The 12,616-nt window shown below is 37.9% G+C and overlaps 1 protein-coding gene across 1 annotated transcript in view; it reads left to right on the top strand.

Moving 5' to 3' along the window:
* The window catches only part of FBXW8 (F-box and WD repeat domain containing 8), a 112,984-nt gene that overhangs the window by 20,317 nt on the left and 80,051 nt on the right, over nucleotides 1–12,616 (top strand). The window contains exons 3-4 of the mRNA XM_001374789.3: nucleotides 4,967–5,131; nucleotides 8,446–8,534. Of these exons, the coding sequence (XP_001374826.1) occupies nucleotides 4,967–5,131; nucleotides 8,446–8,534 (254 nt within the window). The remainder of the gene's footprint in view (nucleotides 1–4,966; nucleotides 5,132–8,445; nucleotides 8,535–12,616) is intronic.

The following is a 12,616-nucleotide window of genomic DNA, read 5'->3' as shown; positions in this document are numbered from 1 at the left end:
CCACATCCAGGATAGAGAGGGGACCAGAGACTATGTCATAAAAGCAGCAGTTGGAGAAACTAGGAATGTGGGGAGGGCTGAAGTGAGGAGACATGGCTGTCAGTTCTTGGAAAATTGTGTGGAAAAGGCCATAGAACCAAACCAATGGGTAAGAAGTCACAGGAGAGCAGATTTCAACTCAACACAAGGCAAAACTTCCCAATTAGACCTGTCTAAAAATGGAATGGCTGCCTTGGGGGATAATGAAGTCCCTATCATTGGAGCTAGAAGTTCACTTGTTGGAGATGTTGTGGGCAGAATTCATAATTAGTGCATGGGTTTGAATAAGTTAAACCTGGTTCTGATGCTGATTGTTTTCTCTGAGGGCCTTCTGATTCCATGAGTTTCTTTAAAACAACTATTTGATCTTTAGAAGCAGCTAAGTCTTAAACCCATTTGCCACATTTGGCAGTTTAGGTCAAGAAAGTGTTGTAAGTAGCCCGAGATCGCTACCTCTACGTTACCCCCCTCAAACTTATTACGTCTTTTGTGCTTGTATATCTTTACATATGATATATGTGTGTATCTCTGGGTTCAAAGTCTGGTTTTAAAACACAAAAGCTGCTTTTGCGGGCCAAATGCAAAAACCTGTCTCATTGCTTTGGTCATAGCTTGTATTTGTACCCAAATTCATACACCAGGTATTTTGAAGAAAGGGGCCAAAGTGTCTTGGGCATTACAGAGGCCAGAATATGAAGATGAAGCAGACCTTGCCCTTGATTGTCAGCACTTTGGCATACCTCTGGATGCCCAAGACATTGCCATTCTCCTTATTCAGAAGTTCAGTTTTTTTGTGTGTTGGCAAGTAGGTAAAAAAATTCGAAACAGAAAAAGAAATTGTAGTTTTGAACTTCCTGTGCCTTGTTGGGTTTCATCCCATGTCTCTTGTCACAGTGTAGGCCATGGATTGGCAATGTATATCCACCATCTTGACAAAAATCTATACACAAAATATTTCAGAGTCCCAGCTAGTGGTTTACTTTTTTCAAATAATGTTTGATGCAATAAAAGTTCAGTATGAACAACAAATTTTTAGCAGTTCCTTGGAGTTCATCATAACAGGGTTTGACTTCTGTGCTGAGTGGTGTGTATTCCATCTCCCATTGTCAGTTATTAACAATAACTGACCCTTACATGGCACATTGATATTTGAAAAGCCCCTTATATGTATTATCTCCTTAATCCTTAACCATCCCACAAGATCAGTACCATGAATATTTCATCCCTATTCTACAGATGGAGAAATAGGCTTCAAAGCTGTTTCTATAACAAAGCCAGCGAGTGACTAAAATATATTTAAAACTCAGATCTTTCTGATGCCAAGTCCAGTCTTCTTTCTTCTAGACCATGTGCAGGAGCCATGGCAGGACCAACCCTTTGATCCACTTGGGGACCCCAGAGTGCACAGTGCAGAGGTACAGGGTGCAGCCAGGAGGGAGCAGCACTGGAGGCAGGAAGAGCCAAGTTCAAAAACAGCCTCACACAGTTACTAGCTACGTGACTTGGCTGGTCATGTCACCACTGCTTGCCTCAGTTTTATCAACTGTAAAATGAGGATAATAACAGCATCTACCCCCAGGGTTGTTATGAGGTTCCAATGAAACAATATTTGTTAAGTGCTTAGCCCAGTGCCTGGCACATAGTAGGTGCTTAATAAAATAATATTTCCTATTCCTACCTTACCCCCTTTACTTGACATCAGGAGACCAGGGTTCAAGTCCTACCTTTAACACATTCTAGTTCCTGGAAAAGGTGCATAGCCTTTTCTGAATCTCAGTTTCCTGTCTGTAAAATGAGCTTAATAATATTGCAACACTGACTCATGCAGTTGTCAGGAGGAAAGTGCATTGTAGAAAGTTAGTATTGTAGAAATATAAGGTAATATTGTTATCCCACACACATTCTTTCCCCATCAAACCTTTTGAGATTCATGGGGCAAGTGTGATTATTCCTACTTTCTAGGTAGGGAAATTTAGGTACAGAAATAATAGAATCTTGGAATTTTTAAGCTGCAGAGAACCTTAGAGATGACATAATGCATTGCCCTTGTTTTTACAGATATGGAAACAGAGTCTCACAAAGAGAGATTAAGTTATTTGCCCCAAAGCTACATGTTTAGTCAGTGAAAGAGCTGAGACTAATGGATTTTTCCTCATTTAATCATTTTCCCATGATACTACATTGTTTCCTGATAATGCAGGTGACTTCTGTTCTACATAGTTGTCATTCACCTGGCATTTATCAGTTGCCTACCATGTGCCAGCCACTGGAAGATAAAAAGAAAGGCAAAAACTAGGGATCCCTGCTCCCAGGGAGCTCAATCTGAGATTGAGACAGAATAAATGGGCGACCATCTCAGAAGGAAACATTAAGATTAAAGAGGACAAGGAAAGGCCCCTTGCTGAAGGGGACTCTATAGGAAGCAGCTTGAAGGAAGCCAAGGAAGTGTGGAAGCAAAGGGAAAAGAATGTTACAGGCATGGGGCATAACCAGGCAAAGTGACTGCAATGGGCCTTCCTGCCTCCCTCAGCCTCCTCTCTCCTTTGATTGGAGGGCCAGACGGTGGAACACTCAATTCAGCCACAGCTTTCCTTTGTAGACCCGGCCTTTGCATCTCCACTTGGTCTAACTAATCTCTGGAAAAAGATCTCCTCCCCATTTTGATTCCACTTGTTAGCCCTATCTCCACCCTTTCCAGCTTCCTTTATAAGAAATTTACCTTCATTTTTAAATTCAAAGCTATTTTATTCTCCTAGTTACATGCAATAATAATTTTCAAAATACTTTCCCAAAATTATAAGACCCAAACCATCTTTTCTTCCTCCTTCTCAGAGATGGTAAGCAATTTGATCTGGGCCATACCTGTATTATCATGGAAAGCTCACTTCCATATTGGTCATTGTAAGAGCACTGTCATAGGAAACCCAAACCCCAAATACACTGGTGTAAAAGATCGTCTGCTTTGATCCACATCATCCAACTCCAGCAGCTCTTTCTCTAGAGGTGTATACCAGTATCCTTTTCTGTGTTGTCTTCCCCTCCATTAGATTGTAAGCTCCTAGAGGATAGGGACGATTTTTTTTCTTATTTATGTAGTATAGTGCCTGGGCCCCAATAGGCACTTAATAGGTGTTTACAGAATTGAATTGAAGGAACTGCAAGGAGTCTAGTATCACTGGATGAAGAGTACTTGGAGGGGCAGCTAGCTAGGTGATGCTGTGGATAGAGCTGGACTTGGAGTCAAGAATACCTGAGTTCAGATCTAGCCTCGAACATTTGCTAGTTGGGTGACCCTGGGCTCATCCTTGATCCTATTTACCTTAGTTTCCTCATCTGTAAAATAGGCTGGAGAAGGAGGGCTGACCACACCAATATTTTTTTCTGGAAAACCCTAAATGGGGTCACAAAGAGGCAGATATGGCTGAAAGGGCTAAACAACATAAAGGTATAATAAGAGTAGAATGATCCCAAGGGGCCAGGCTGTGGAGGGCTTTGAATGCCAAACAAAAGATTTCATTTGTGATCCAGGAAGAGATAAGGAACCCTGGAGTTTATGAAATAAGGGATGATATAAATGTGTCTGAAAAAGCTATTATTTTTGTAAAGGAAATAGTATGCTATGCATACCAAAGAAGTTTATACTTTAAAGAAATTTTGCAGCGAACCCTTTTGGGAAATTGGAATCCTTTTGAATTTTGTGAATTTTCCCTGTTTAATTTTTGACTTGACATTTTTGGAAGCACACACATAGCCATATGCATTTACTTGTACACATTGAAACAGGGTACACTTATACACTACAGTTCCTACAACATTCTCTCGACCTCTGTCCGCCTTGGTCTTTCTCAGTTTCCTCTCCCTGCCTGCTATACTCAATGTTTTAAAATGCCCTTCAGGTAAAGAGCACAGGTTACTGCTATGGACTCTGGGCCACTGGACTCATTTTATTAGATGTGAGCAATCTTAGGCTTAAGAACAAGCACTAACCACTTGATCATTTGTTACCTTAATACACCATGGACCCCAGATCATATTAATCTGTCTGAACCAGTCTCAGATTCTTGCCAACAAAGTCCATCCTTTGCAGTCCAACCAACTTTGTATGTCATTCTGTTACATCGTAAATCTCTTTATAAGTGAAGGTTGAAAGAAAGCACCAGAATCTAAAATGGTTCATTTTCCCTGGATGCTACTGGCTTTTAAAAAGTATTCTTCTAGACAAACTTAATTCCATTATATCAGTCCTGGTTGGCAGCTTACATTTCCTATTAAGAAAACATGGGGGTTAGTGTCATTTTAGTCCCATTTTTGCTAAAGCTGTACTTTCCTACTTTGAAAGTATGCTAAGATTATGAGCATTAATAGAATCCTAATTTTCCCTCTAGAGAGTATATATATATATATATATATATATATATATATGAATTAAAGGAATGTGGTTTACCAATAGATGACAGAAAGTCACTAGTTGTATTTCCTGTTCTTTATTGTATCCTTGAATTTCTGTGACTTTTTTGGCATTATTTTCCTTTTCTTTGTCAATCTTCTAATTAATATGAAGAGATATAATGCTTGCTGGCACTGAGAGTCTCTTATGAAAGATGTTATATAACTACAGAATATAGATGTTAACACATTTGAAGCTACATGGTTTTTGCATTTTTATTTAGCTTCTTAAAACCTCACACATTTATATGTGATAGTTTGATTAAATGTTCTAGGTAGTAGTTCAACAGTTTTGAAGTCTTGGGAGAAAAAACTGGAAACATTTTGCATATATTTTTTTCAACACAAAGCATTTTGTTAACGAGGCATTTTACACTGCCATAAATCTAGGGCAGTAATAAAGGTGTTGATTGATTTTTGGATGGCAGTGGGGCTTCTGTAATTGCTTAATTTGACATTTATGTCACTTGGGCTGTTTTAGGTGAGCAGGACGTGGAAGGTTCTTGCAGAAGATGAAGTGTTGTGGTACAGATTGTGCCAACAGGAAGGGTACCTTCCAGATACCAGCATCTCTGATTGCTCCTGCTGGAAACTTGTCTTCCAAGAATCCCGTGCCAAGGAACACACGTTAAGAACCAACTGGAAGGTAAACATGTCCAGGAGACTAACCTGTAGGAGACTAACTCAGGAGAGGATTAAGAAACTCAAAGCCAGAACCTTTGAATGGCAACATGAGGTGAAGTGCCCCAAGTGAAAGCTGTGGGGAGATTGATGAGCTTTTCCCTCAGCTGTCGCTTAATTGATGCCCATTTTGTTTGGGTTTGGAAAAGCAACTCCATTCTCCATAGCAGCATTTAGGAAGAACTTCTGGAACTCTTCTCAGTTGGGGTTATTGAGTTAATCTTTGTTCATTAGTCCTTAATATAAGCTCCCATTCACCTTCATTCATTCTTAAGTTTAATGGAAAAAATGAAAAGTGTCACCATTTTGGAGGTGAGGGGTTGAAGATACCATTCTTAGTAAATGTAAGGAAGAGATTGCTAAGCATTTTAGATTCTATTTTCACCACTGGCTTGACTCCATTTTGTTTATCATTTTAGAATCTCTTTAGAAATATTAAATCATAGCTAGGAGTTTTCCAGAGTATTTTTTTTTCTTTTTGTAGGAAATAGCTGTTGTGTGCATCATTTTGGAATGCTCTTCTCAGGGTAGTAAGACAAACTGTGCGCCCATTTACTCCCATGAACGTCTGCATAGACTAGACTATAAAGATAGTCTCCATTCTGCACCCTGCTCTACCTCTCAAGGTTAAACCCACTTGGAACATATGGCCTAGTAGACATTTGGATGATCATATTTTTGCTTATTACTAATGGTGATGTATACCTATTTTTATGGCTAGTGGTTTTCCTTTCTCGTACCTCTTTAGTAGATTGAGCAGTTGAGTGATGAATACTTTTGATCTGGGCAGCTGAAGACGAGAAGCACTTGTCCTAGTGGAGTTAAGTGTATATTGATATTTTCTGTTGGGCATTTTAGCCTTGAACATTGAAACATGGCTATCCTGATTCTGGAGGCTCTGTCTGCAACTGTATAATAGACTTCCAAAATCATCATTTGTTGGCTACATGCAGTGGCCTAAAGGGTGTCAGGAGGGGCTGGGCAGGAGAGGGGGCAGCTTAGAAGCTCTGAGATCCTAAGAACTACTTCATAGTGAGAACCTTCCTCTCCAAACATAAATTATACATTTCATCGTAATCTGTCGCTTCACTGTAAAAATTTGTCAGGTATACAGTAGATTTCAGAATGTTGATTTCAAGATTGGCTGAAAAAGTGGCAATGATGCCATTGACCTGTGATGCCTTAGATGTGGGTCTATGTCCCCAGCACTAAGCACATGGTAGGCATTTAACAAGTGTTTATTGATTGATAGAACATCTTTACAGAGTGAGGCAGCTAAGTCAATCAAGACAAAGGATAGGTATGAAGAGTCAAAGGAGATAAATTAGAAAACCTGAGATTCAGAAAACAAGATGATTTAATTCTAGTTGTATGGTTTTAGTGCTGATATGACCTGGGTTTGAGGAGTGACTCAGAGTAACTGACCAAGGCAAGGTCTTTGTGTCCGAGAACTATCTGTGAATGAGATAAGGGAAGAATTCTCATTGGTGGAGCCCAGCCTCTATTTGAAGTTAGAACCTATAGAGATCAAATAGTACGATCTTGTTTTTTCAGTGCCTTAGGAAGGTACTACCTCTTCTGCAAAACCTTTATCCCATTACCATTAAGGTCCCTCCAGCCACTGAACCCACAGTACATGTTTTCTGTCCCATTTATTTGATGCTTAATCATATTATGATAGCTCCTATGTAGCTCCACAGGTTGTTTAAGCTGTTTTATGACTATACTTTCTCTCCTCATTTTGATAGTGAGCCTTATATGCACTAGTCATTTAGTAGCAATTTAAAAATTATTATATTTTATTTTAAAAAGGTTTTCTTGATGTCTTTTATTTTTAATGTCATTGTTATATCCTTCCAACACTCACTCACATGCCATATTATACGCTAGAATCCTTCCTTATAACAAAATAGTACAGTTAAGTAAAATAAACTCACACTTTGACTACATATCTCTATGTGTATAGTCTGCCATCTTTCTATTTAGAGGAGAAACAGTTATGTTTCATTATCTGCTCTCTAGAATCAAGATTATTCCTACTAAATATTTCTTGAAAAATCTTGAAATTTCTGGGGGAAAAAAAGTGAAACTAGAATTGAGAACTTAGTGTCAGAACACTGGGAAAACTTCCATGAGAGGATTGCCTTGGATTCATTTCTCATCAGACTACTAAGGGATTATAAATAATAATAGTGCAATGAACATGATGAATCATTTATTAAATTTAATGTCGTCATGTAGGATCTTATCTAAATTCTAGCATTATAAACCTATAAATAATGATATTCGGTTGTTACATTTGGTTTAGATTGGAATAGATTTAGAGACCACTGGTCTGTTCAGTTCAATTCAGTGAACTTCCCAGATGCTTAACAATTGGTTATGTTTTGGGGCAACTCTTATTGAGCCGGCATTATTTTAGTAGACCAACTCTATTTTATCCTGTCACTTCTAAAGTTTGATCTGGTATTTTCTGGGTGCAATCTATGAGGCTCCCTTATAAGATATCTCTGAGTTCCAGGACTTTCCCATTTGGGATAAACCTGGAATTAGAGTTAACATCTCTAGACATGCTATAGTACATAACATATTGCACAACTAATCCCAGATTTCCCAATGGGTGCACATACTATAGTGGCCCAGTAGGAAAATTGTTGGACTTGGAATCAGAGACCTTGATTCAAATCTCAGGTCTGCCACTTACAAGGGTCCTTTGGCAAGATAGTTACTCTTTCCTGTTCATTTATTCATCTTTATAATGAGGAGGTTGGTTGGTCTAGATCTGTGGTGTTGATTCCTGCCAGCCCAAGTTGATTTGGAAAAACACAATTTAACATTATCTGTATAGTATTGTATTTTCACTTATTTTGTTAAACATTTCCCAATTACATTTTAATCTGATTCTCAATGCACTGGGAAATTCTGGTGCATTGGGCTGAGTTTGATAATCTCTGGTCTAGATAAGAACCGAGATTCCTTCCAGCTCTGTCTCAATGTTAGTCTTAAGAACTTTCATCTATATGAGTCTGGGTTGTAAAGGAGTTATTATGAAAGTCTCTCTCTCTCTCTCTCTCTCTCTCTCTCTCTCTCTCTCTCTCTCTCTCTCTCTCTCTCTCTCTCTCTCTCTCTTCGACTTTTCTCTTTATTTTCCTGATGGTCAGAAAGATTATGAACATGGTAATACTTTTGGAAAATTTTAAAATTACTGAGACTTACCTAGATATTTTGTTAGATGATCTCAACAATAGCATAAAAATATTTTCAATTTCTTTAATGCAGAATCGCAATGGTGCTGTGAGCCAGTTGCAATATGAGCTTGGTAAAGTTCTATGCGATGTCCACTCTTGCGATGGTGTTGTGATTGCTGGGTAAGCAAAAATATTTGTACTTTTTTCCTCTTGATCTTGACGTCTTTTACGCACCCTTGTCCTTTAGGATAGTGTGAGACATAAATCTTTGACTGATAACAGCACCATTTGTCATTGCATCTAATTCTTAGGATGGAAAGTTGCTTTTGACTGAGTTCTCTGCTCTTTCCACGATACTTCTCACTGTTCTACAGCTAATAATGAGACTCAAACTATAGAATCAGCCTCCTATTGAGTGGGATCCTTAAGCCATTTATCTTAATAAGACTTCCTAAGCTTTTAAATTACTCTTGTGGCATGTCGTGTTGGGTTTTCATTAGGGTAAATAGTTTGTATTTTATGAAGACATAAAAGAGTCAAATGAGAAGAATAAGAGTTGGTACAAACCAGTGTCTATACTAATTCTTTATTTTTGAAGCCTTTATTATGATTAAGGACTATGACCACACATTATCTTCCTTCCTTACCACATAGTATATGGTTGCTGTTTAAGCTGCCTTGAAATAGGCTCTTTATGTGTCTCAACATACCTGAAGTCTAATTTCACTTTCACATCTGTAAATTTCTCCGCTTTCTGCACAGAAAACCACTTATGAATTCTTCATAAATTGCTACAGAGATACCCACATGCAACACTGTAATAGGAAGACCATTTTTCTTTATGGATCATAAATGTTTCTGCATCATCATGCCAAGTATGCATTGTAAAGTGCAGATTAGAACACTTAAGAGTTTTACTTCAAATCTGAGTGATTCACCTGAAAAGAGTAGCTTACTCAAGGGGAAATTGTCCTAGGCATATCTTTATAATAAGAGCAAACAGGTCTGTTTCTTTAGTGAATATAGGGAAAGCTTTCCTTAAGTAGCATTCTTAAATGACACTCAAGATTGGGCTGAAATTCCAAATGGTAGGCAGGAAGATTTTAATGGACAATTAATGCTTTGGAAAAAGCAGTATTGGCAGTATTTGGTGCTTTTAACCTACAACATATGCCCAGGAGAAAGGCTATCTTTCCACTTTGTCCTTTTATTTATGTTTACTCATATTTCAAGATTAGTATGTTCATCTTGGGTGTCACAGAACTATTTGGAGTAAACCTTTGTAAAATATTCTGCAAGTTGGAGATGAATGCCATAAAAATACATTATCTATCTACTTGTTATCAACTTGGGTATCTCAGTCATTCTTTTGACCTTGTTTTCTACTCAGTAAAATGAGAAGATTAGACAAGATCATTTCTGATGTCTTTACCTTCCTGGAATTCTATAATTCTCTGACATCTCAAGAAGGTATATATTGGTTCAGTTAAGAGATATTTGCAATACTCTAAAAGCTATAAGAATTAAGGCCAAGATGTTGTCTTTTTGGATTCTCCTACTCCAAGCAAGCCAAATGTGGACTTTTCATCCTAGATGTAGTCTTTATGAAGTGAAGACCACCAGTACTATGTCAATCCTTCCTTTGTTACCTTTCTTGGCCAAGATTTATTCTTCAGCTTAGGCCAGCATGAAAGGCAGGAGATGCCAGTTTCATGGATCAATAGAATGAAACTTGATCTGTGGGTCAGAGCAGGCTCCTAGCATCTCTTCTTTCCAAAAGAGCCTTACGTTTATGGCCTAACATCAGATAATTCAATCTGGCCTGTATGTACAGCATCTTGTGTTTATCATTAAAATTTTATCCAGTGGTTACGATGCTTGTTTTCTGGGTCAGATCTTGAATCCCTTTTCATTTGAGACAGTGGTGTTTGTGGTTACCTCACTCCCAATCAATGTTGTATTCACCAGGCTTTCTACAGTTATGTTTCTCTGAGGATTTTCTTAAAGAGCCAGTAACCATTTCACTATTTCTTCTCTGTATGTTTTTCTTTAATTCCTTTTTTCTCTTTCCTTCTTTTAAGTTTTCTTTTGCAGAAATGGAACCTAATAAGAATAGTAGTTTTTTTTCTTTAGGCCTAAAGTGTATGTACCCTAAATGCACTGAAGTATATTTTATCTATCTGGTCTATAAAGATCACCTTTGTGATGTCCCTCATATCCCTTCTTTCTTTTCATTCCCTCCACTGAAAGAACATTTAGGTATGTTTAGACCCACTGTTTACTGCCCTTGAGTAGCTGGGGTGCATAGGAGAGGTGTCATAAGATAAGTGATGGATAAAATATGCTGATTTTTCAATGGAAAGCATTTATGTAAGATGGGTTCCAGAAACTACAAGATGGAAAGTTGAATGTTAATTCCTAACAGAATTCTGGAAGAAATGATTAAATAGCTTGTGAACACTTTAAAAAAGAAAATGTTGCTGATCAGCACAGGATTTGCTAAGAACAAATTATATCAAACTATCATCATTTCCTTTTTTGATGGGATTAGAAGAATGTTAGATCAGGATGGTATGCCATAACATTCTTGTAACTTGATTTCAAGAAGGCATTTGGGGGCAGCTAGCTTGGCTCAGTAGATAGAAAACCAGTCCTGGAGATGGGAGGTCCTTGCTGTGTGACTCTGGGCAAGACACTTAACCCCCATTGCTTAGCTCTTACTAGTCCTTTGCTTTGGAACTGATACTTAATATTGATATTAAGATAGAAGATAAGGGTTAAAAAGAAAAAATATTTGACTGAATCTCTCATAATTTCTTTCTAGACAGAATAGAGGTAGAGTGAACTGGATGAAAGTACAGTTAAGAGATTGAAGAATGATGTAGCATTTCATGTTTAAAAGGCTGGTGGGGCAGGGGAAATTGTTGACAAACTCAGTATAAACCAGCAGTGTTCTCTCACTCCCCCAAATAATATTAATGAAATTTTAGACTCCATTAATAGGCATGTGGTGTCCATGTTAAGACAGGGCCTGTCCTGATTAAATCTTTGATGAGGTAACATCTTTGCCTCTCTCTCTGTCTGAGGGAAAGACCTGAAGGGGCTCAGTGTTTTCCTTTCCCAACTTGGAAACATTATTGACTATCACAGTTTTTATAGATTGATTTAACTCTGAGAAGACCAAAGAAAAACCTGGTCTTTGATTTGGACTCTGAGTCTACTAAGGCTTTACTATATTATAATTTGAAGGTGAAGTTAAGAATTATAAGGATAATAGCAGTAGTTTTTATTTAGATAGTGTAAATTTGGGTTAGTCAGATCAGGGAGGATAAGTGTAACCTGTGAAACACAGGAGAAGTGGTTCCTTGCAGAACCAGGGAGTTCATTTGAGTGAATTTAGAATCCCTTAGAATTAGAAATCCTTTTTTTTTCTTTATATATTTCAATAAATATTTTATTTTTTAACTTGCCATTTATTATTTTTACAGCCCTCATTTTAAATTTCTTTACCCCAGATTTTGTGTTGGTACAATTTTCAATAATTACTTCCTGAACCCCAAAGAGATAATAAGGAAAAAGACTTGTACAAGAATATTCATAGCTGCGCTCTTTGTGGTGGCCAAAAATTGGAAAATGATTGGGGAATTGGGGAATAGCTGAACAAATTGTGGTATATGTTGGTGATGGAATAATACTATTGTGCTAAAAGGAATAATAAAATGGAGGAATTCCATGGAGACTGGAACAACCTCCAGGAAGTGATGCAGAGCGAAAGGAGCAGAACCAGAAAAACATTGTACACAGAGACTGATACACTGTGGTACAATCGAAGGTAATGGACTTCTCCATTGGTGTCAATGCAATGTCCCTGAACAATCTGCAGGGATCTAAAAAACACTATCCGCAAGCAGAGGATAAACTGTGGAAGTAAAAACACTGAGGAAAAGCAACTGCTTGACTACAGGCGTGGAAGGGATATGACTGAGGAGAGACTCTAAACGAACACTCTAATGCAGATACCAACAACATGGAAATGGGTTTGAATCAAGAACACATGTGATACCCAGTGGAATCGCGCGTTGGCTATGGGAGAGGTGGTGGGAAGGGGGTGGGGGGGAAGAAAAGAAAATGATCTTTGTTTCCAATGAATAATATTTGGAAATGACCAAATAAAATAATGTTAAAAACAAAGAAAAAAATAATTACTTCCTGACATTTTGTGATTCATATTTCCAGCCTCCTTCTTACCCTTTCTTCTCCCC

Source organism: Monodelphis domestica, chromosome 3 (assembly GCF_027887165.1).
Source record: "Monodelphis domestica isolate mMonDom1 chromosome 3, mMonDom1.pri, whole genome shotgun sequence".
Lineage (NCBI taxonomy): Eukaryota > Metazoa > Chordata > Mammalia > Didelphimorphia > Didelphidae > Monodelphis > Monodelphis domestica.
The sequence above is the reverse complement of the archived record's forward strand: the minus strand, read 5'-3'. Positions and strand labels throughout refer to the sequence as shown.